The sequence below is a fragment of the Micrasema longulum genome, unplaced genomic scaffold (genome assembly GCF_059751315.1).
Source record: "Micrasema longulum isolate JH-2025_06_02 unplaced genomic scaffold, ASM5975131v1 h1tg000549l, whole genome shotgun sequence".
Lineage (NCBI taxonomy): Eukaryota > Metazoa > Arthropoda > Insecta > Trichoptera > Brachycentridae > Micrasema > Micrasema longulum.
In genome coordinates, this window is record NW_028277745.1 from 230,298 (window position 1) to 255,037 (window position 24,740).

Consider the following 24,740-nt stretch of genomic DNA (forward strand, 5'->3'; position numbering starts at 1 on the left):
AGCGAGGAGCGCGCTTCCATATAGAATTCCATATAGAATAAAGTACTCTCGCAACAGTACTTTATAAAAAAATGTATGAATTTCGCAGAAAACTGGAAATATTGTGAAGCAGTTTTACAAACACTACCATGACAATCATAATAGAAAAACGTTATCTTACAATGAAGTAAATACGGACGGTAGATATATATTTTTAAAATTAAAATTCCTTTTTAATTATTAAATTAGTAAACAATACATCTAAGAAATAATGACATATTTTTTGAGAATTACAAGGATAGAAGACAAAAATGTCTTGTGAAATAAAAAAAATATATGCACAAAAAAAAAACAATAAGGTATCAATGATGTAAAATTTTACTAATTAAACTGCAACAACTTCGACCGTCAAAAATTCATGAATTTTGTTTTGTTACAGATTGCCAATAGGATTTCCAGATTAAATGTATCGTAACATAAACAAGTGTGAAACTTGACCCAACATGGAGTAAAATGTAATAAGACTTTAAACATTTTTCTGGTCATCGTCCCTATCATCCGAAATTTTTATAGTTGTCCAAAATTTAAAATCATACTACGCAAAAATGTACTGTGTACATGACATGTAGTCCAGGCGCGTGCGGTAAATATTATCAGTAGAGATGCTGACCAAAATAATCATGTACTTACTTTTAGTAGGCATGATAGCAGATACACATAGGTAAATATCTAATTAAAATCAGAAAAAAGCATAAAATCACTTTTTTAAAAATGATGCTGTATAAGTTTTCTATAAGTACCTAAAACTTATGATGTTCTTGAATATTGGCCAAATTTCAATAGTACGCAATATTTATTTATTTTCTATTTTATTTTCTTTTATTAAGGAAACATACAGTACAGTTACAAAGTTTAATATTTTACACAGAAGCAATTATATGTAAGGTTATTAAGGTATTGATGAAAGTATAAAAAAGAGAATGCAATGTAAATCTTTACGCTTTATGTTACTAGAGTAGTTTTTTTCTTTGTATAACACTTGTTGGATGCCCTTATCTCTATGAGTCTTGTAGAACAATGTGATAATGTTATGAACCGTAATGCGCCTGCGTGGAAATTCGATCATTTGTAGGACTGGGCTCAAAATGAAGGGTAGTGTATCCAGATTCCAGCGTATCTAATGAATACTATCAAGTCCAAGGTATACCTTGATATTCAGTACGTTGATATGGAAAATACGCATACGTAGGTAGGAATGCGATAATTTTAGGAAGAATTGTAGATTTTATTTTCATATTTATAATTTTGAATAATAAAATACATATGATGTGTATTTTATTATTGAACATATTATGGGATGCGCCGCATCCACAGTATGTATGGGCGGAACGCTCCTGATGTAGTCACATAAATACTGTACATAGTAAGACGGAGTTGTCTCTAATTGGGTGCCGATCATCGATCCCTCCAATATGCCCAGTCGACGACAAGAAGTGGCAGCGGCAGCGGGCCTAAGCTAGACGACCTTGACACGCACTAAAGGTCGGCGATCGAGCCAGTTAGGAATTCCCAGTGCTCCAATATTGCACACTACAATAATTACTATTGGTACTGAAACTACTTAGGACTGGGAACTGTTGAAATGGGAACTGGGAAATGTTTATTATAATCGTAAAGCGTTTATGATGCAATCTGGTACCTATAATACAATCGTGTCTTTACAAAATATGCACGTGTGTAGTATGCATGAACTTCTAAATAAACAAAATATTATTTCGTTATAAAACACAGTAGGGGAGACCGGGGCTAGTGGACTCACTTTTAACTTAGTGATAAAAAAAGAGGGAAAAGCGTCTTACCGATGGAACATTAATCGAATATTGTAATATACAGGTGTTCTTTAAACCCTGTCACATCCGAAACCACAATGATCAGTATGGGCAAGAAGACATATTAGTATATTTAAAAAACAAATGGTTGCTTACTTCTGCAGTGGAGAAGTGAGGGGAGCGCGGCGCAGTACCATTTGCTTTTTTGATATTTTATTTTTAAAAATTTTATTCGTTCTAAAAAAATAATTTAATGTGCCAATATGTCTTCTTGCTCATACTGATCATCGTGGTTTCGGATGTCACAGGGCTTAATAAACACCCTGTATACCTAAATTTGACTATGTGATCATGCAATAAAAAAACTGAAAACATCTGCCTATATGGAAGCAATTATGTTCACAGAAAACCCCGTCCGGTGGGTCAACCAACCTCGGGTGTGGGGCTATGAGACTCACAGTATTGGGTTAGTTGACTCATTTCAAAATAAAAGGATAATGTTAAATAAATCAAGTTAAAAATATTAAAAGGCATGATTTACATTTCGATTATATATTCACTAACATTTTTGAACTCACGGAGTGACAGTATAATACAACAAAACAATAATTGTAAACGTATATAATTGAAACATTCTTTTCGTATCGATAGAAAATGGTAATAGTTAAAATTTTATGTTTAAAAAAAAGTTAACATCAGATATAGGTTGGTAAAGGATATATCAATTAAATAGTAGTTATTTGTAATTATGCGTTGGTTGTAAATAGCGTTCTCAAATTAGGGGAGTCGAGTAACCCCAATGCCGCTGATTCGACTAGCCCAAGTCGTCAGTTTTCATTTGAAATCATTATTTCAAATAAACGACTGGTCCGACAAGAAAACAACTACCGCTATTCACTCACAAAAGATGCAAAATTAGCATTCAATATACGTATATATAAAAAACAATGAAATAGAAGTAAAAAAAGTTACAAAACGAAGTAAAATATTGAAAATCAAATCATGAAAGTTAACCGATTCATGCGCTACGATCCAGACGGGAAAGACTTAGAACGCCCTCTGTTAAAAACCGGAAGAGTTATCACCGATGAGTCTACTAAGGCCTATAGTCTACTAATCCCGGTCTCCCCTACACGAGCGACAGTCTTAATATACACCCACGCATTCGATAAATACATGTTTGGAAAACAAACTTAATATATCAAACATTGAATGTCGAAGAACGATTAATTAAGTTTTTTTTTTTAAACGAGTTTTTTCAAGCTAAGCGGGCAGACAAATTTAAGTGTGTATCTAGTTGTATGTCAACGCAAACTTCTTTGTTGAAATTTAACAATTAATTATCTATTCGCACGAAAATTGGGTTTTAATTTACTGGCATTCGAAGTTCGGCGACAGTAAAAATTTAGCTTTATTTTGTCTGTACCAGCGCTGCTATTCCGAACGCTCTCGCGGCCATAGAAAACACCTTAATAGCGCGTAATTAGTATGTAAATACGCGCTTTAAAAGCTTTTCCTACGGCTGCGAGAGCGTTTGGAATAGCAGCCCAGTATTTGCTACTCGATACTTATAGGAATAAAAGTTAAAACGAGTCGAGAAGGCAACACGTCTCATTATGTCCTCATCAAGATGTGTTGTATGTTGTATGCACACTAATGTTGACATCCACCTTGAGACAGTTACCTAATAAAAAACGAGGACAGATTATAAAGAAAATGTAGAATAGCCGTAAAAATAAACACCAAGATTAAAGGTATGCAAATAATCATATAGTCAATATCATACAAGGGAAAAATATAACAAAATACAACGGTTCATTACGTATGCAAGAATATTTTATTTATTTGATAATCTACATAAAAAATAGACGGAGGTCGTTTGTATAGGAAATAGGAACAACTGATTATCTTAGGTTTTTTTTGCCAAGTCTAGTCGGTTTATGTTTACAAATGCTAAAGCAAAAGTGATACGTAATTAATTCATGCATGGGTATGATTGCACATAAGTTTATAAAAAAATATTTCTCTTTGGGATTGAAAAGTAATTAAGTATTTAATATTTAACACAAACCCGTAGCATTAATATCAATAAAAAACTAATAATTACCCAATTGATTAATGTGAACAAAGTTAATGCTATTAAATAGAGAAAATGTATTCGGCAGCATGTGAAAGAAGACGTTATATATTAGGTATAATAATTTGGTTGTAGTGATTTATATGGCATATAATCTTGCTGATAAATTGGCCATCCCTCGAATATAAAAGAATCACCCTCACATGCTGGTCTTTGCATATGAATATAATAAATGAATAGTAAAAGGAAGCAATGCATTCTTCCATTGTCCTTGACTTCTCTCCTTTCTTCTATTCGTAGTCTATTTTTATTATTTTACACCTGTACAAATCAGAAATCCGAATAAATAGGCTCGATAATTTCCCTAATTTATTCAGTTCCTTTGTATGTTCGATAAATTACTATCAACAAATTACGATCGGTGTTAAGAAATCAATAATACGAATATCGGTATATTTATTACGGGCGAAGATATGGAGATATCTAACTTGATACTTAATACAGTTTGGTTTTGTGCCAAGTTGCTTATTAATGGATTTAAATTTCCGGGTTACGATGACTCAATGCGCATACAATTTTCTACTAGCTGTATATAATTTTAAATGAACTTAAACAATACGCTACTATTGGCTTCTAATGGCACCCTATCTACTTAATACAATATATTATTTTGTGTACATTCAATCTTAAGTTTTGTGCACTCATTACATAGGTTCTACAATCCGGTTTAAAATTAATCCACATGATCATAAATCCCGAGGAAAAATATTAAGAGACTTTTTGAAATCTGAAACAGTTAATCGATTTTGCTGCTTGCTATTTCAGATATTTATGATAGTAAAGACCGGAAAAAAAATATTTCACCAATATTTCAATTCGAAGAGAACGATTAAATATAGGGAATTTGAAAAAATAAATAAACGGTATTTACACTATTGCATTTCATTTTAATCATATTTTGCTTTACAAGGGGAATTTGGTGTGTGCGAAAGGTTAAAATCGGTTAAACATCCATCTTGATTTATTTCATATTATATTAGTTAAAAAACACCAGATAAAGAATGGCTGGACGCTTGGGATATTAGGCGGTTTTACACGAGTCATAGGCCCTTGTAGCACGAAATGTTAGCATATGGCCCATTTCATAAACATCCCCCAAATCCACACGATATTTATGATGGATTAATTTTTATTACATATATTTTTTTTATTGGAAATGGATTGGAGATTAGTCGGCCTCACGGTGCACCGATAAGCGTGTTTTCCCGCAATTATTTAATGTATTTACATTAAATAAAAATTATTATAATACAATAAATGTATATCCACACTATGTATTTTTATCGTGTCGGGTGAAGATCGTATGAAACGGGTCTAGCGGGATAATACTATCGATAATTTAGTAGAAAATAAAACGCTTTCGATTTATTAAAAAAAAAAAAAAATGGCTCGACGGAAAAAAAAAACAATACACCGGCGCCGTGTGAAGCGCATAGCAGTGAATAGGCCGGTGTCATAACATTTTCTAATCAGGGTAGATAACAAAAACTAACTCGCGCATTCCTTTGTTAAATTAATGACAGCTGGGTATTTTATTTAGTCTTAGTGCTGAGTGTCGTAAGTACAAGTACCACTACACCACGAGAGGTCGCTAAAGGCCACATTACCATACATTATAAACATTAATATTTTATTGTTTCAACAGCGTAGCAAGAAAGCACCTACAGAGGTACATAAAACGTATGGCCCACAATATCTTACTAAAATAAAATAAAATTCTCATGTATTCATTACAGAACTGCCATCAATTATATCGAGCCGTGATCGCCAAAACATCGTAACCGACAAAAATAATAATTTATGGAAGAATAATTTTCCTTCTCAATTAAAGAAATATACTTTTAGAATCAAATTTTGTAACAAATATTTATTTTATTGATATCAATAGAGTAAAATGTAAATTATACAATACTAAAAGCATTTTACACGATCTTAAACAGTATAGGCTATTTACATAAGCAGGTTCATAGAAGTTTATTTAAATAGTTTGAAAACTAAATAGCGTCCCAGTTCAAAACATCATTTTTTGACATTCATTCTTTATATTCTGTACCCTTCATATATGTGTGATGATTTATAAAATATCTATCCCACGTTATTATTAGGACACGAATGAGATTATTTTTTTATGTGTACTAAATTTTCTAAGTTATTTTTTTTGTTGCAACTGGCCTTATGTCGATTAGATTATCGATAGTCATTCATAATTATATGGCATGACATTCTGAGTATCGTAAAGTCGTGGATAGTAAAATAATCGTCCTACAAGAAGTCTAGGTATCGAGATTGAGTTGTTCGTTTGCGGTGAACTTATCTTATATAGTGCGAGTTAGTTTATTGCCGACGACGACTATTGAATAACAGTAACAATAATAATATTATTTATCCGCGTTGTGTAACAGGCGATGGCATAACAGTCGGTGATTTACTGAACTGACTACCCAGGTACGGAGAAAGCGATTCGTGATATTGGCCATAGAGAGGGGGAAAAGAGGGATACAAACTGTGACTGCAATATTTAGATAAATAAAACAGTTGAAAATAATAAGCATATAAAAAGAAAAGTGCTTTATAACTTACCCCGACATCGCCAGGCAGGAACTGTATGGTGGGTGTGGAGCCTATTTTTCCCTGAAACAGTAAAAATGAGATAAGTAAGAACATATTATTATCTATAATATTTAGTACGTTTACTTTCCATATACATGTTGTTGACAAGATTGCTAAAGCGTAGAGTTAATATTAAAATTCTGACTGAAGTTTTGTGGGTTAAAAAAAAATATATCCCGCTAATTCCAGTAACTTAATTATAATCGTCTTCCTTTAAATTATTTTTTCCACTCGAGTATTTTCTTTTTGTAAAATAATAAAAAATCCTGTAGGATAAAATCAAAAAAGTGGAAAAAATACGCGTAAAAACTTTGTAAAATGATAACTTGTTTCATTTTACAAAAACGATTTTAAAATACATAACTAATGTTATTAGCAGATTATTACAATTGATGGGAATTTTCAAGTCGTAAATAAGTAACAGTGCTAGAAAATAGAAATCAAAAAGTGGAAGAGCGGGGGTTCAAACTTCGACCCTCTGATCCGTGGATTACGGGACCACGATCTGATTTGTCCAAAAAAAATTAACATGAAGGAATCATGAGCAATTGACAACATAAAATACAATAAATATCCACATGACAAACGATTATCCCAAAAAGACAGTAATTTGCTGTATAGTATAGTAACATTGATAAATACTCGAGAAATACTTATGTTCATTTTGTCGTCATTTAAACCGTCTAGAGTCTAGAGCATGGACTAGCGTATATCTTAAAAATATATAACTTATAAACTTGGCATAAAGTTACGCCTACGCATAGTGGTTTAATGAGAATGAGAATGCCATCATTCTTCTACCAATATAATAAGGATGGTATTCCCATCCTTATTCTACCACTATGCCTAGGTGTAACTTTATGCCAAGTTTATAAATAAGGCCCATATTAAAAAAATAAATTATTATCATTATACAGGGGACCAAAAACACGCTTATCTATTAAACTATATTCATAAATTGATAATTTCGACATATAAATGGACGAGAAAACAAGGCGGCCCCATGGAGTAATGGCTAAGAGACTGACCTTAAACGCGTGACTTAAGGTTCGAGTCCCGGTGAAATCACAATAATCAAAAACGTTATTTTTTAAGTGTGGGTGTAATTCAACTACCTTTGGAACCTTTTTTTCTGTTATGGTGCAAAACAATTTAAGATTTGTGTTCATACATTTAGGCTCGGTCGTTTGATCATTAGTAATAGATAAAAATCGTAGGTATTTTAATTGGAATAATTTACTTCTGATTTTTAACTATTACGAATGATCATACAATAAGCCCTAAGGATCAGTATAATCTTGGTCTAGGGATTAGTGTAAATGTGAATACACTATCATTAAACTGTTATATTTCCTTTTTTTACCCTCTCTTTGTCATATTTAAAAGTTAAGATAAGATAACTGAGATATAAGATAACATAACATATTTTTCTCGGTTAAAAAACATTAAATAATATTAATAGATTTCAGATAAATGCATTATGGAACTAATCTAATCCGCAATTACCAAGGGCTGGGAATAAAAAAATAATAGATATTTATTGTTTCTTTAGATAAGTGCGATCATTGTGTATTATCTAGTCTTCTAGACACATTCGTAGCTATTACTTACGTAGGTATAGATGTTGCCCTTTTACTGTAACTGACCTTTATGTTAATTGTTATTACTTCTGAGAAATAACAATAAATAAGTCGTCAGATAAAGAGCAGGTAAGTAATAAATTGATAATATGATTAATCTTTCCATTTGTATTATCAGCTATAATAAAATAATTAAAAAAACAATAATGTAGCAGTTTAGGAAATAATAACAAAAGAGTGGGGAAATATTCATAAATAATATTAATGTGTTACCCATGAATGCTATCCATCCATATTTAAAATAATAAATCAATAATACTAATTGAAGGGTTTGGCTCTCGATTGCAAGGAGACGGGAAGACATATCGTCGGGTTTCTGGCACAAGTTGGTTATTACAAATTTTGTAAAAATGAAATGTCTTTTTAAATGACATCAAACAATCTTTGTTTAAAAAGTAAATAAAAACATTTGGTATTTTATAAATACAAAAAATAATATTTTATAATATTCAACTTGCAGGTTTATTGAAATTGTTGATTTGGGATGAGCTTTTAACTTTAAAATTGCAATATCTTATAACTAACTAAATGTAGTTACCAAGCTGGGCCAGGGGTGCTATTCTGAATCACTCTCGCGGCACGAGAAAAGTTTTTCTCATGTATTTTGTATGTAAATACAATTTGGAAGACCAGCCCAGGGCTAGTATTCCGAACATAATTAAAGCGCGTTTTTACATACTAAATACTCGTTATAGCGCGCTGTAAATGCGTTCGGAATACCAGCCCAAAAACCCGACAATATTTCGATGGTTTTCGATATAATAAACATGAAATTTCTATCGGAGTATTTGTATAAAATCTTTAGTAAATGGTATAGTACTCGTCATGGTATGGTATGGTATCATTGTCACCTACGAAATTTTAAGCAATTTTATAAATTTTCGGACAGGAAAACTCAACAAACACTAGTGAATCTCATACTGACTGCGCCAGTCTGAAACATTTTATCCTTGTTGATATATTTAGAAAAACATTACCCATAATTTATTGTAATAATTCATTTATGTTTTCAAGTGAATGTATTACGTAGGTATAATTCTGTCTTGGGAAAATTAATACTGTTGGTGACATTCAACGCTTTTTTATAATAATGCTACATAGTAAAACTACAATTATCCAGATTAATGGAGTGCCAGATTTTATTGCTTTTGAAATAATACAGCGAATTGATTTCGCATTAAAAATACTAACTCCTAAAAGGCTGTGCTACAAAATTCCTTTAGATGTGGTGATGTAACATCGTGTTACCTCCAGCAAAAGACAGAATATTCTTGAAAAAAAACATTCAGAGACATACCTACTGTTACATAATTCCTTTTCCATAATTTATAAAAACTGTAATATAATTTAGGGTTGTTGTAGCAAAATAAATTGAAAATCATACATACGCCGGTCATATAGCTATCAAGCACTCCCGTTTACTGCTAATAATCGACTGATGAACGAATTTCTTCTTTGTTTTATCTCTTTTACACAAACACCGGCCACAGAACAGCATATCTGTCTTCCTTGTTATAAGTTATATTCTCGTGCTCTTTCTTATACAGTTAAACAGATTTATTGTGGTATTGGCATCACTTTTATTCATATAATTATTATTTGCATAGTAAGGTTTAAACATTTTTTATATGAAAATCCACCATATTAATGTAAATTTTACTTTCCAAATCCAATGTGAAAATTTCAAATTGAAGATTACAAAAATACGACATCACAATTTAAATATCAATCAATATATCAAGTCAAGTCTTCGTCCTATGTAGACTCGTGTTACACTACAACCGCACAAGAGTTAACACGCCCAGCAAAGTTAATTGAACAATTAAAATAAAACCTTCTCCTTTATTTCTTATTTCCTGATAACAATCTGGATATTTGGCAATCCGGATGACTGGAGTTTCTGATAAACGAAGTTCTACTGTACTTTGAAACAGCTTAATGCTCGCAATAACCGGTAAATTTTCAAATGCAATCATCAATTAATATTATAACACCGTATTTTATATTTCGAGTACTTCTACGCGGTTCGAAATTGTAATTTAAAAAATTAGCGATGTTATATATTAAAGATAAAAATGTTTTTGTTTTTCACGTTTTGGCAAAGTATGCGTCAGTAAAATTTGGCGTAAATTGAATTCAGTAAAAACATAATCATATACAGATTCATAGATTTATTCAACCAGTCACGGGTTGAAGATCATGTAAATTTCGTATTTAGTATTCGGCACAATACTTGTTGGAAACTTATAAGTAGTAAGAACTATTTATTATTAAGTATTTTTTTATTATTAATTTAAATTGTCAAAAAAGCGTAAAAATCACAAATCATTCTGTTTTTCTAGAAAACCACCTCCTAGGATGTGTTTGTTTTTTTTCAGCAATCTATTGTTATCGTGAGAAATCTCGATTAATTTGTAATGTAATTGGAAAAAATGTAATTGTACGGAGGCCGAAACAGCGGAAGCCAGGCGAAATAGTTGTTCAGTTTAGTGCCGAAATAATCGGCGTTTATTCCAAGTAAATCATATTGTTATTATGAAAAACAGGGAAGAAGGTAAAAATATACACATTAACTAAATTAAAATATAAGCACTAGGTATAGAAAATACCTCAAGATATGTTAATAAAATAAAGGACTTAAATTTTAATTACTTTACAGGTGAGCAAATACAACTGAATCTTGTGTGTGCAGAATATAGAGAATTCCTTGGTTTGGTTCAATTTCGTAAATATTTCGCCTCTTGATAGGTAGTTTACTAAAGAAAAGAAACACTAAATCAACGAGTATAACTGACAACTAATTTTATAAAATTACTAGCGGACCCGACAGACGTTGTCTTGCTCAAACGTTCGCTTGCCCGCTATTACCTTGGAAAAATACTTTTCATTGATAAGAAGGTACCTAGGTACTTGTTTGTGATTGAATTCTAAAACTCAAAATTATTAAAATTTAAATATTGAATTTAAGTAGGCACCTTGGTACTTGTTTATGGTTGAATTCCAAAACAGAATATTTAATTTTCAATTATAGATTTTTTTATGAAAATGTTAAACTCGTCTCTTCTCACCAACAGGGAAGCACTTTGTTCATGAATGCGATTTTAAGAAATGTATTTATTTAAAAAAGAAATAAATGGGGAGAAATTATAAGGAATGTAAGGAAAGAATCCGATTTGCACCCATAAAAATCTAATGTTGTTTGTAAACATTTAAAAACAAACTTTTTTAAACCCAAAAAAACAATATCCTTTATTTTTTTTGTAGATGCATTCTCTTTAAATGCAACCCTGGTAGGTGATGAAAAAAACATTTTTGCTTTTAGCTTTTTTTTGACAGATTCGATTGAAAAATTTAATATCTACGAACACGCATAGCGCAAAGATCTACATTTAGCTGAAAACCGCACGTAAATAGGTTTAGAAGAAGTTTAGTGACATCACGCGTACAGAAGAATTATATATATAAAAATACAGTGCATTCGAATGTTTAATAACCCTACTTTAATGTGACAGTGCCTGTTGGTGAACCCAGTAAACAAACATACACACTTCGTTTGTGTTAGCAGCCACACTAGAGTTATTGATATGAAAATTTACTGTTACGCTTATAAAGCAGAGGTTATTAAAGATTAAATGGACTGTACTCATACTTTCTATCTAAAAAATAAATGAATAATCCCGAACCACGTTTTCTGTTAACTTGATTAATTCTTTACTTTTATTCATTGTCACAGTATTCTATGCTAATAACTATGGCACATTCCTAAATTATTTTAATGAAAAATCGCTAATTTGTGTACGTATAAGTTAGTCTTTTATTATTAGTCCTACAGAAAAGGACTTGGGATAACGTGATTTTTTTTTATTTGAAAATTTATTTATAAACCCTTACGGATTATTACATTCATTTTACATAAAATAATATATACATTTAATTTCAACATATATTTTAATTACAATATATTTCAATAAAAACGTTGAAGTACTAGACATAATCGGCGATAATCAGCACTTGTTAAACGCAAACACAATGTCAAAAAGAGAAGCCCATTTGAATCCGCCAGGCCTAGACGGTCCCATTTTGCGCTACGTATATCTCCTGCATATTATTTTGGAAGAAATTAGAACTGTAGAGGACTCGGCGATTATAGAGGACGACCCCCGCTGAGATGACTTTGATCAAATTAAAGGAGATATAAACTACACATGTACACATCTTAGCGTGGTCAGTTAAAAGGAGCAGCTGAGAACCGGGGTGAATTGTAAATTGTAAAAGAGTATGGAAAGTTGTTTATCTGATTATGATATAATGGGCGCGATTTAATATAGAATATGTACGGGATACGAAAATGCTAATTTAATAATAGATATGTTTTCATAGCGCGAATAACGCAATTATGACACACAGACTGGGGACTGAGAACGTTCATTATTCCATAAACATGATTTATTGGACAATCACGACACTTTCACATTCGTGCCGTCTATTATTGGTTGAATTATTATTGTTTTACGCGACTCAACTACATAACATCATTAACGGCCATTGTATTATGATTATGCACTTTTTAACTGTTAATGTTGCGTTGACCGACTATTGGAATGACAGGAGACTGAAGATCATCGCTATAGATACCAATCATTATAATAACAATAAACAGAACGAATTCATAATAATTTACTTTTGAAAGCAGACATTGCTGACTAACGTTTGCCTGAGACTAAGTGATTGGGAAGAAAATAATACACGTATTCTTACACGTACTCCGGTCTACCCTTTTGGTGTTGACATGTTTTTTACAATATTATTTTAACATTCGTACTGGATTCGAAGAAACTTTAAACTTTGAAAAGCGACCGCTACATTCTAGAAGCAGAAGATAATATACATTAGGTACTAACTCACAATATGACCGACAGTTACTGTTCATTGCGTTAGAATGTAATGAGCCCGAGTTAATGAGTTAGTGACTGTCGGTGAAACAAATAAATATCCAATTTTTATTTGTACAAACACGCACATTTGATTGATTTACATGAAAACTTTTTGCTACGCACACATACGCTTAAATTACAGATTTAAATGGACTTTACTTGAGAACTCGCGTACCACACCGATTAGTTACAAAATAATATTAATTTATAAACTAAGTAATTACCTATTAATGTAATTGAAATTCTTGACTTGAGTGAGTAAGACAGGTAAGTAATTAAAACAAACACACGTTAAATTAATAGCAGCTTACTAATACTTTAAATATACGGATAGAAAATTAAAATAAAATAAAATAACTGTACCTGTAAATACATAGTAGTGAAATACCTATATATTGTTTATTTTTTCCATAAATTAACTTATTTTGATAGAAAGAAAGTCGACGAATATAACAACACCATTCAAGCGTTCGTATGAGAAAATGATTCAATTGGAGGCAATATGAGTGATATAATATACAAATCAAATATTTTTAGATTAAAATTGGAAATCAGCGACAGCGTGCAGACACCATCGAGGTGGGTGAACAATAGGGAGTAAATATTTTTTTATCTTTCAAATAAGCTATATAATATTCATTTAAGTATATTATGCATACATTTTTTTGCAATCATATTGATTTATTATTTTAAATTATTGTTTAAAGATGACATACGTATATTTTTTTATAAGTTTGAAATAAATTTTAGTATTTTTATAAGTATTCGTATGTATTACCTTATATTTATAACTGTATTGTTCATATAACTAGATTTATTTTTTTTTTTAAAAAACAGAAAAAAGCATATCCTTTATTTATTTATTAAGTTATTTTATAACATCTTAAGAACTAATATAAACTTTCTATAGCATAACTTTTTTTTAATTTCTCAAGAAAATATTTTTTCAAATTAATTTTAAATATTGCAATGCGTTCTATTTCTTTTATTTTATTAACATATACGGCAAAATTGCATTTTACAAAGCATATAATATTAACATATTCGTTTTTTTTAATTTTTAAATACATTACTTTATACCCAAGATTTAGAAACGAAAATTAAACCTAAAAATTATACAACACATTTATATATTTCTTCGGGTTACTCATCATACAGCTTCAATCCTTTGTACAATGAGTTTTAAGACTCTGTTTTTCTCCTCATTGGTAATCTTATATTTTTTTCATTTGTGTGACATTGTTAGTTAAATTTGATATTTTTTATTTTATTTATCCCCTTAATTATTTTATGCATAAACATTGCTACATTATATTTTATTTGTTGCTTATATATTATATCACATATTACATGTAAAATTACATATTTCTAATACACAGGATATGAAATTCTTTCGTAATACGTCAGTGTTGACAAACTCAGTTCAAAGGATGCATTTCAAAGTGCATTAAAAATTTACAAGTAGTATAACAGAAATTAGGAGAGACGCACACGACAGTGCCAGCGTTTTGCACGTAGGGCCGTCAAACTCCAGCAAGTAAGGCTTCATCCGCAGCTGACGTTCGTTCCCGTGGGGGGTACCCAATCATGTGTTATATTCGTTAGTCAAGTGCAGGTATTGGTGTGATTGTATAGTGCGAGTACGTGTGCGGTACGAGGGCCCCGCGTGTATGTCACGGCAACTGCTGCACCGGAAGTAAGATAACTTGGCTAGGCGGGATGGCGAGTAGGTGTATGTACATTATGTATACTACTGTGGGTACGTTATGCAGAAGGAACACGGTGCAGACGAGGAAAAACGGATGCACGTAGTATCAGGCACTGAGGAATGATGCCCGGGAGGGTTTTAACACCTTACACTAAGAAGTGTCAGTGTTGCGGTAGACCATAGCCCCGATTACAATGGGATTACATATTAAGTTATCTTCGACTGTCTATAAAGAAAAAACGATATCTGTGTACGAAAATGAGTATATTTCCATGAAAATTTAAAGAAACTTCATCGGTAACCTATAATTGAACATGTTTAAAAGACAAAAATGTATGCATATTCGGTTTTTCATACAGAAAACTTAATTTTACTTTGTAGATAAAATTTAAGATAAATGTTAAATTCCAAAATAAAATCGTAACTTTTCATATAAAACATAATGAAAAGCGAAACATTGTCAGAAGTTATCGCAGTAACTCCACTCCGTCCTTAATGAGGTAGGGAACTTAGTTACTACGAAGGTTATAAAACAAATTATAAGTGTTATTTTCCCATCAACAGAAGCTTAGTAAATAATACAAAACTCGGCAAATCAAGTATAACGCTCTTATAAATGAACACTAAAAACACAAACAGAATTGTTGAAAAGTTACGAGTAGTTAATCTAATAGCGATCTCTCGTCTCCTGACTCTTGACCAACTCAGTGGGGGAGTACATAGATACCTACTTGTTGTGGCATAAAGAAATTACCGTGTTCTATAACCATGAGACATTACGCTTTACTGAAATTGTATTTGAAATAATTATCAGTACCTATGAATATTTTGTAAGTTCTCATTTATGTAACCAAACAGGGCTGTGTTATGATGTAATTGACTGATCATAGACGCGAGTTTAATTCACGATTTTAATACTACTTTTTAAGGTGAAAATTGTGCAAGCAATAATTTATATAAAACGTCGATTATACTACCCAACCTATAAATATGACCATACCATGGCGGTGTGTGGGATTATGTATAAAGAAAAGAACATCATATCTTAAAAACAAAATGGTAGGAAATTAATTTGTATCACCATCACATCACACCCAAGGCAATGGGCATACCACGCTTCCGCCAAGTTTTTGCTACTTTTTATGACAAAATAAACTTTGCTTTTTAGGGGAACTGATAGGAAGACATACGGTCTTCAAAACAGTTTTCCGGTGGAGGGAGTGCTTTCATTATTATACGCAAGGGAATGCATTGTTACACTTGCACCCAATGCAGCGTGTCTCGATCATGTGTTGGTTACATGAAGGCAATGTGACAAGTTTTACGCTTAAGGTGACAGTCTAGGGACGATGCAGTGCTAAATCAATATTACGTATCGAACTTGCTAGGAATCGAACCCGGACCTTAAGTTTATTATACGAACGCGCCTATCACTTCACCGTGACGCTTACTTATCTCTGCTCGATTTCTTTTTCCAGGATTTTTACGCGAGTTCCCATTCTTCGATTTTTAATGGCCTTTTCACCTCTCAACTTGGGTGTTCACCGAGTTCCCATTGAATCGTAAACATCGTCCAGGATTCTGGTTCTATTCCACACACAATTGAATTTTTCATTCCACTGAGCACTTTTTATTTCATTGAGCAATATTTGTACTAAGTAAATAAGCGTAATTTATTTTTGTAAATTAAAAAATACTTATTAAAGAACTAATAAAATAATAACATACTCGTAGGTTTGCCTTTATTATTGACAAAGTAAAATAACGCGAATAAGACTTATAAGAAGAAAGAACGTTATTACTTACATTAAAATGTAAAAATCCTAATACTATTATTTATTTTATTTTGTATCAACATTAGAAAAGACACTAGTAACAATGGTAACATCGAATTTTGTTTTCATTTGTTATTTTATTACACGATGTTCCTTCAGCATAATATCTGATGACGGTCATATAATAATAACAATGATAATAATAAAACAATGAACTGGTACGTACCAAATAATTAATGAAGAAATTTGAGAAATTTTAATTTTAAAATAACATAAAATATCATCTAACAAATTTATTAAAAGTATAATAAAACGATAACCCAGTGAACAAGTCTAATTGATTCGAAATATGATTAAAATTTATTTTAATTTTACTTGAAATTAGTTTAATTACTGATTATTTATATTCGATAAACTCGTAGAAAACCTTAAAAACTTGATGCATTAAAATTGAGTTGTTTACTTTGATAGGCAGTAGTAATACATGGTAAAATAGTACTAGTATATATTATGGCGACCGATGTCAGGTATTGGCAGCGCTGCGGCTGGTAACCGGTCAAACTGGCCGAAGTCCGTACTCCGTACCCACGTCTCGTGTCCGCGCAGTTACCAGTTACCTGGTGTACGAGTAACGCCGGGTACGGGGTATGGGTGGGCATGACCGGGTATAGGTCACGCGGAGGAGAGGTCAACACCTTTTACCCGCACAAAGCGAGAAAGTGGATTGGATAATCGGGAAAAGGAGACGTGATATCATCGCTATACAGCTGAACATTGACGCAAGAAAGATCAGAAAAATGTATGAAATAATGACAAATGTATATGAAGCGCGCGCTCCATCAACCCTGTCTACAACTGTGGGAAAGTAGTGTTACGGTAGTAATATAAGAAAAATACTTTTTTATCCATGCAAAAATCAGAAATATTGAAATACAGTCGCGATCTCTCAGGCGAATGTGTGGTAAAACTATGTACGATGAATGCACAAATGTTGAAATCCGTACATTATGTAAGGCTGAGACAAGCATAATCGACAAAATCAAGAAATGAGCTCTGCGCTGGTTTAGACATGTAGAACAAATGGACAGCGAAAGAATGGCTAAGAATATTTACAATGCGAATGTAGATGGATGCAGAAATAGAGGAATACCGAGAAAGACATGGCATGACCAAATCCAAAAAATACTTGAAGATGGACATGTCAAAAGTCGGCGCGCGTGCATAGGAAGATGTATGAATGTAGAGGAAGTGAGATCTGCATGCAAAGATAGAGTGATGTGGCGTTCAATCCTCTCTGCCTACCCTTACGTGGAAACAGCGTGATGGTCTGTTGTTGTTAAAATGACATAAACCACCGGGGTTAAAAAAAATAAATTTTATGCTAATTTTGACGAAATCTTCAGCGAGTAATATTTAGTTGATGGAAAATAATGAAATAGCAAAAATCTTTAATATTATATTATATATCAATTTATCAGTAACTGATAATGGTTTGAGTATTATCGACTTTTAGTTAAAAGTACATTTAATATCAATAATAAAAACACCACAAACCGCAGGACCGTCTGGTGATGAATTTATCTGTGATATAATTGTTTATATAATAATTTTACCTTTAACATTTGTCTCGTTTGAATTGATTAATTAACTGCATAAGATTGGTGCAACGTTACCTTGACGTTTAATTTGGTATATAAGCGAAACGTGTTGCGGTAGTGCTGTCTAAGTAATATTTGAAATTCAAGTGACATAACTAATTTATAATAAATTAGATAATTCATAGACGATTAAAAACTATCACGATTCACGACCTGTGTTAAGTGTTAACCAACGCATAGGGAAAATCGAAAATGCTAGATGAATAATATGTATTTAAATAAATTCGTAACAATTAAAGACTGTTCTTTGTCAAAAAAAACCTGTAAAATGTATTTATTATGCGCGGGATTTCCCACCAAGGATCATATTATGTAATATACTTATTACCAAATCATATATATATATGTATGTTTATAACCATCGAATACTCAATAAATAATTTAATAAATACGAAAATTCCGGCAGAGCACATTAAACTTGCGAAGACAAGATTATCCGAAAACGAGATTGAAGACATTTAGAGGGTGGCAGAAACTTACGAAAAAAGTTCCATGATAACATTTACTTAACAACAACAAACCAAAACGCTGTTTTCCCGTAGGGGTCGGCAGAGAAGATAGAACGCCATATCACTCTGTCTTTGCATACAGACCTAGCTTCCTCTACATTCGTACATCTCATCCACGCACGTCGATTATTCCGACTTTTGAAATGTCCACCTTTAAGTATTTTTTGGATTTGGTCTTGTCGTGTTTTTTCGGTCTTCTTCGTTTTTTCCATCCATCAACATTAGCATCGCAAATCTTTTTAGGCATTCATTCGCTGTCCATTCGCTCTAGAAGTCAACCAACGCAGCATTGCTTTCCTGATTTTGTCGATACTGCTAGTCTCAGCCTTACATAAAGCACGGATTTCGACATCTGTGCACCATCATAAATCGCTTTACTACACATTCGCCTGAGATATCGCTTCCGACAGCATTCAGCATACTTTCATCATTGATTTTTCCAATTCCATACTTCACTCCTATACATAAGAGTCGGCACTCGAATTCAAGTAATTTCATTTCATGTATTGTTATTATTGAATCGTTATTATGTATGAATTATTATGATATACTCAACATTTGTTTTAATGTGCGTATTTATACTTTACTCAATACATGGATTGTCTCGCAACTTCCAAATTATCTGAGGGCAAACATGGGTTGGAAAGGTTTTTTACAAATAATGGTGTATTTGTAAATTAAATATATAATATAATAGGATTTTAATATACATATTTACAATGAAATGTTTTAAAACTGTGAATCAACAAAGAATGAAATTCCAAATTCATAACTAAACATAGGTACCATGAATCTTTGTGCATGTGGATCTTATGCGTTCAAATGCGAATTAATAAATTATCCATAAATAAGTTATATTTATTTAAACAATAGTTATTATTGAGGACAGCGATAAGGAAATTGTCAAGAATGACTTGGAACATAGATAAAGGAACTACCTTAGTGACATTAGGAATATGTTTTATTTTTCTACGGAAATAAAGATAAGAGAGATAAGAACATGACAAAACAAAAGAATTAGTAAACTTAAATCATTACTTTAGTTAGCTGAATGTAAATAATGACCAACGTGAAATGTACTAAAAAATTAACACCCTAAATAATATAAAGTACGGTATTAATATTAACCCTTTTTTGTCAAATTTCGCTTATGCAAGAATAATCTTTGCTTTTATATATTTTTTTAATGTGATAGGTCGGGCATACTAAGAATAAACGAAAAATAAATCAACGAAACGCGATTGCGGGCAGAAAAAAAAATTGGTGCACTCCACTGCTTATTAGAATATTATGTCAATTGGTGCTGAACTGACACCATTTATGAAAGTGAAAAATGAAACTGGCAGCAGAAATGCGATAATCATATTGTGTAGGAAAATATAAAATGTGCCTACATATGATAGTTACAAATTATAAAACACGAAGAGAATGCAAATCTTGGACACCAATAAGAAATCACCGAAAGCATCTTGATGTTGTACAGGTGTAAGACGAGTATTATTGAAAACGTACGACGAAGACGGCCTAAGACGACTTGCCATGGCCAGCCCTGAATCTGATCATGACAAAGTCGATGGAAGAGGGGTGGATTGTATGTTAGAATAGACAAGCAAATAAGTGGCGTTATGGTAGCAGTATGAAAATGAGTTTTTTTCTCGACCAGCTTTCTTCTGCTTAATCGATAATAATAAATTTCGATCGAGAAGTGAAAAATTTGCAGTTATCATGTAATTAAAGTAGTTAAAATGTAAAATGGATGCCGAGTAAGTAACTGGGGACTAAAAAGGAGTGAAAACAAAGCATTCATCGGAGGTTTGGCAACGTAAAATATTTATTGTTAATGTATCCATGCTTGAGAAGGTTCTAGATTCCCACCTCGCGGAATAATCACTTGTTGAGTCCATTGCGTTGTCAGATTACAGATTGGACAATCGCCTACTGACTGCAAGAAGTGTTACTGTTACAGGTGTAATGTTAGCAATCTCACATCTTCCCAGACTTATTCTACGCCGAGTGATTGCATTACCAATTTTGTGTAATATATTTGTACCGTCTCTTCTAATACTGTTATGAAGTTTTCATCATTTTGACTGTCAATAAAATTTGTTCCACTTGCTGGAAAATGTTTTATTCCACAAAATATAATCTTGTATACAAACACATATTTTTTTAATAAGATCATCATCAAGTTTTTAAGTAAGTACATCGATATGTATCGACGGGTCGAGTACCTAACGCTACACATATCTAAGTAATCATTAAAAGAGACAAAAATTTGTTCCACCGAGCAGTTTTTGCTTTAATTAAAATTTATTTATGTTTTTATTCGTTCTGAGGTTGCCAGTTTTTTTCTTAAAAACCTATTTCAACTATGAGAGAAAAATAAGTAAATTTTGAGGTTGACTTAAATTCTGACATAACTATCAGTCTTGAATCTGAACGGCTAGATGCAGTAGCTAGACTGGTTAGATGCAGCCCTATTAACATATAAGAGCATCTAGCCGTAAAAACGTGCCACCATAAAAAATAATTTAGTTATTATATTTTCTCCATCTGTTTTACTATATTTCCGAGTGTACGTATCGAGATGTTAAAAGAGCCGGCTTTATTATCCCTCTGTAGATAAATACAGACGAAAGTTAAACATACCGTCTTGGTATTTATCAAAAGTCATATAAAAATCATAATCTAGGTAGCATTTTTAGCTTGAATTGGGATTTATTTGAGTTTAAAATCGCTTCGGGTGGCCATTTTTATCACAGGGGCCTATTTAAATATAAATGAGAACAATTTTAAATTTTAATTAAGTAAGTAACACTGACTAAAGACTCGGCGTCATTCATTAGTTGCATTCGATCATATGACGTCGAGATGACAAGTCGGTAGAACATAACGATGAAGATGGCCTTTATAATCGCGGCCCTGAACACATTTCGGAAGAATCACGGTGGTATATAACAATAGTGTACATCACTATGATTCTTCCGAAATGTGTTCTACTCTAAGTTGATTTCTACAATCGTAAGTTGAAGGTTACAGTGGGATAAAGTTATCAAACTAAAATAACATCCATCAAAGAAATCCATTACTGCTACAGTTAGTCTAGTGGTTACAGTTAAACGTGATTTCAGAGTGTGGAAAAACAACAATGTAATTTAGCAAATACAATAGGAAGCAATCACATGTTTCGTAGCATAATGCATTATGTTAATGGAAGAAAATTCATCTTGAAAATTTAAACTACTAACAAGAAAATTAAAAACAGATGTTGTGCATAAAGCACAATAAGGACATGAAAGCTAAGATAGAAAAAAGACTAATGGTGCCTAAGGAAAAAAGTTATTTTGCCCAACGTCATTTAACCTTTATTGCATCAAAAATTTCAATGATCTCCCGCTGGATATAAGATGCAGTATCAATACTTATTCCTATAACAAAAATATAATGCAATGACTGATGACTCAAAATAGCAAACAGACTACTGTAAAATGATGAGATGGACCATTTATCTAATAACATTTTTTATTTAATATAGGTTTATACTACTTTTTTATTATTTCTGTACTTTTAAAAAATATAATTAATAAAATGTATATAAAGAAATATCAGAGTAATAATTGATAGTTATCTCGGAACAGTTTATACCTAGTGAGATAGTTAGCACAACCATACTTACAATTAATACTATGTACCCTTTTGACCTTATTATTTGTTTTCCTTGTTGTAAGAATAAATCTTTACTCAATTCAAATAAACGCCGATTTCGTCGGCACTGAATATGAATTTATTATTTAAAAAATTAATAGCGAATATAAACGACTAAAAGTTCAATTTAATAGGAATCAAGATAAGGCACACAAAATATTACAAATAATGAATCATAAAAAAGGTGGAGAGAAGTCCCAGTGTTTATTATCAGCGAACTGGGGGAAAACTGCTGGGAATTGAGAATGTGGCAGCGTTGGAGCAGGAGTGGTATTCTGAACGCAAAAGCGCGCGTAGAAAACGCATTTTTGACGCGTATTTACGTACTAAATACACGCTAACAGAGCGATCTCTTCGCGCGCAATTCCGTTCAGAATACCAGCCCAGGACGCTAAAGTCTAGTGACAAAAGTTTTAATTTAGATTATTCCACATTACTTTATAGTTATTTTTTTTTTCTTGTTTTATAATTTTAATTTTTATACAAATAATGTATTTCTATATATTTTCACAATTATTACTTCGTACTGGTTTTACGGCTGGTCGGGTATTGCTCTGCCCGTTCAATCGAGCTGTAATAAAATGTTTTATACTTAAAAGTTTTAAAAGGAGATAAACAGCGTTTACAAAAAATCTAAACGGGCTATTTCCGAATTACGTTCGTCATAAAGAAGGTTAGCAGTCATGAAAATAGAATTAAAAATATAAAATATATACGAAATCAGACTTCACGTATTCGCTTCAAAAAACTTCAAAAAAACGTTTTTCGTTTCTTATCTTTTACATTTGCTATATTTAACTTAATTTATGTCTTAGGTGTAAACATTATTTTGGTATGTGCACGAGTGTCCTACACTAATATACAAAGAAATTGACAATATTTATGTACATACCGTTTATTTACCCAATAAAATAAATAAATAATTGCTCTGAGATCTTACCGATGATGTTATTATTCAATTTAACTTGTAATATGTAGATAAAACAATTTTGAATCGTTATATTATCTTTATCCTATCGTTATTTTTTAATGTATTGATGGAAATTGACTCCTCTTAATTAATCAATTAATCGCTGATAAAAAGTTCAGAAAAATAAAAAAGTTATCATGTGGGTTTTCCTGATGCGTACATATCCAGATTAAGAAGTATCGTGAATAATTTATACATAATACATATGGAGCTATAAGTTATATTGTCTTATTTTGTTTGTGCTTATTATTCAGGTTTATATCCCGGGTTCGATTTTTTAAAATTTATTTTTTATTTCAAATTTATCCATTTATAAACCCTTACTCTTAACATTCACAAAATAATTTACTTTTTTTAAATACATATTATATCTATCTGTTAAGGTTATCTGAGTCTTTTGATTAGTTTTATCTGGTAGTTTATCTATTTCACCGGGGTCTACGGAGAATCGATGATTTAAAAAAAATAGTTTGTTACATTATCTAATTAATCAGCTTATGTTTTGAATCCCTAATAAGTATATTTATATATATATTTTTAACGTTGTGGTATTCATAGGGGTACATAAGATAACTGACGATAGGGTGGTAGCCCCGAAACCGGAAGACGAAGTAAATGTAAGTGGTTTACTGTCGGAGTAATAATGCGCTGCCCGCTTATAGATACACGCCTTTATGCGTTTATTAGAAAAATATTCATTATAATACGTTTCCAACTATATTTATTTTATTATGATTTTCTGATAAACATTTCCGAAATATTTTTTATTTACTTTTTACAGTTTAACTATGAGTACTTCAAAAACAACAATTAAAAGGAAAAGTAATAATTATTCGAAATAAAAAAGAAACTTGATCGATAATAATAACTTAACTGTTGCACGATACTCGCAGTTTGTGACCAAGCAAATAAAACCTAATTATTGTTTTGTGTAATTATTGCCTTTGAATGAATTAATTGAAGATTTCGTGCAAATTGTGCGCGTCTGACATTAATCGTTATTACTTATATACACATCACACATCTGCACGTGGGGTATGAGTACATTACTATCGATTTGGTATCGACGAAAATAAGATAAAATATGATGAAATTATTTTGTTGATTACAACAAGCAATAATTTGAAATGAAACAATACAACAATGCTTATTTTTATCTGTATTTTATAGTAGCGCTAGGACTCCAGACTAGAGGCGGTCTGAAGTTCAAACACGGCACTATTTTTGCTTGCATTGTTCTTTAAGAAAACTGATTACGTTGTTGATGATAATCTTAAATTAAATAT

At 31.7% G+C, this 24,740-nt stretch overlaps 1 protein-coding gene across 2 annotated transcripts in view; it reads right to left on the reverse strand.

The window, feature by feature from the left end:
* Window positions 1–24,740, reverse strand: part of Su(Tpl) (Suppressor of Triplolethal) — a 120,820-nt gene that overhangs the window by 82,040 nt on the left and 14,040 nt on the right. For both annotated transcript variants that reach the window (XM_088227964.1, XM_088227963.1), the window contains exon 2: window positions 6,526–6,576. In XM_088227964.1, the coding sequence (XP_088084090.1) occupies window positions 6,526–6,533 (8 nt within the window). In that variant the 5' untranslated portion in view covers window positions 6,534–6,576. The remainder of the gene's footprint in view (window positions 1–6,525; window positions 6,577–24,740) is intronic.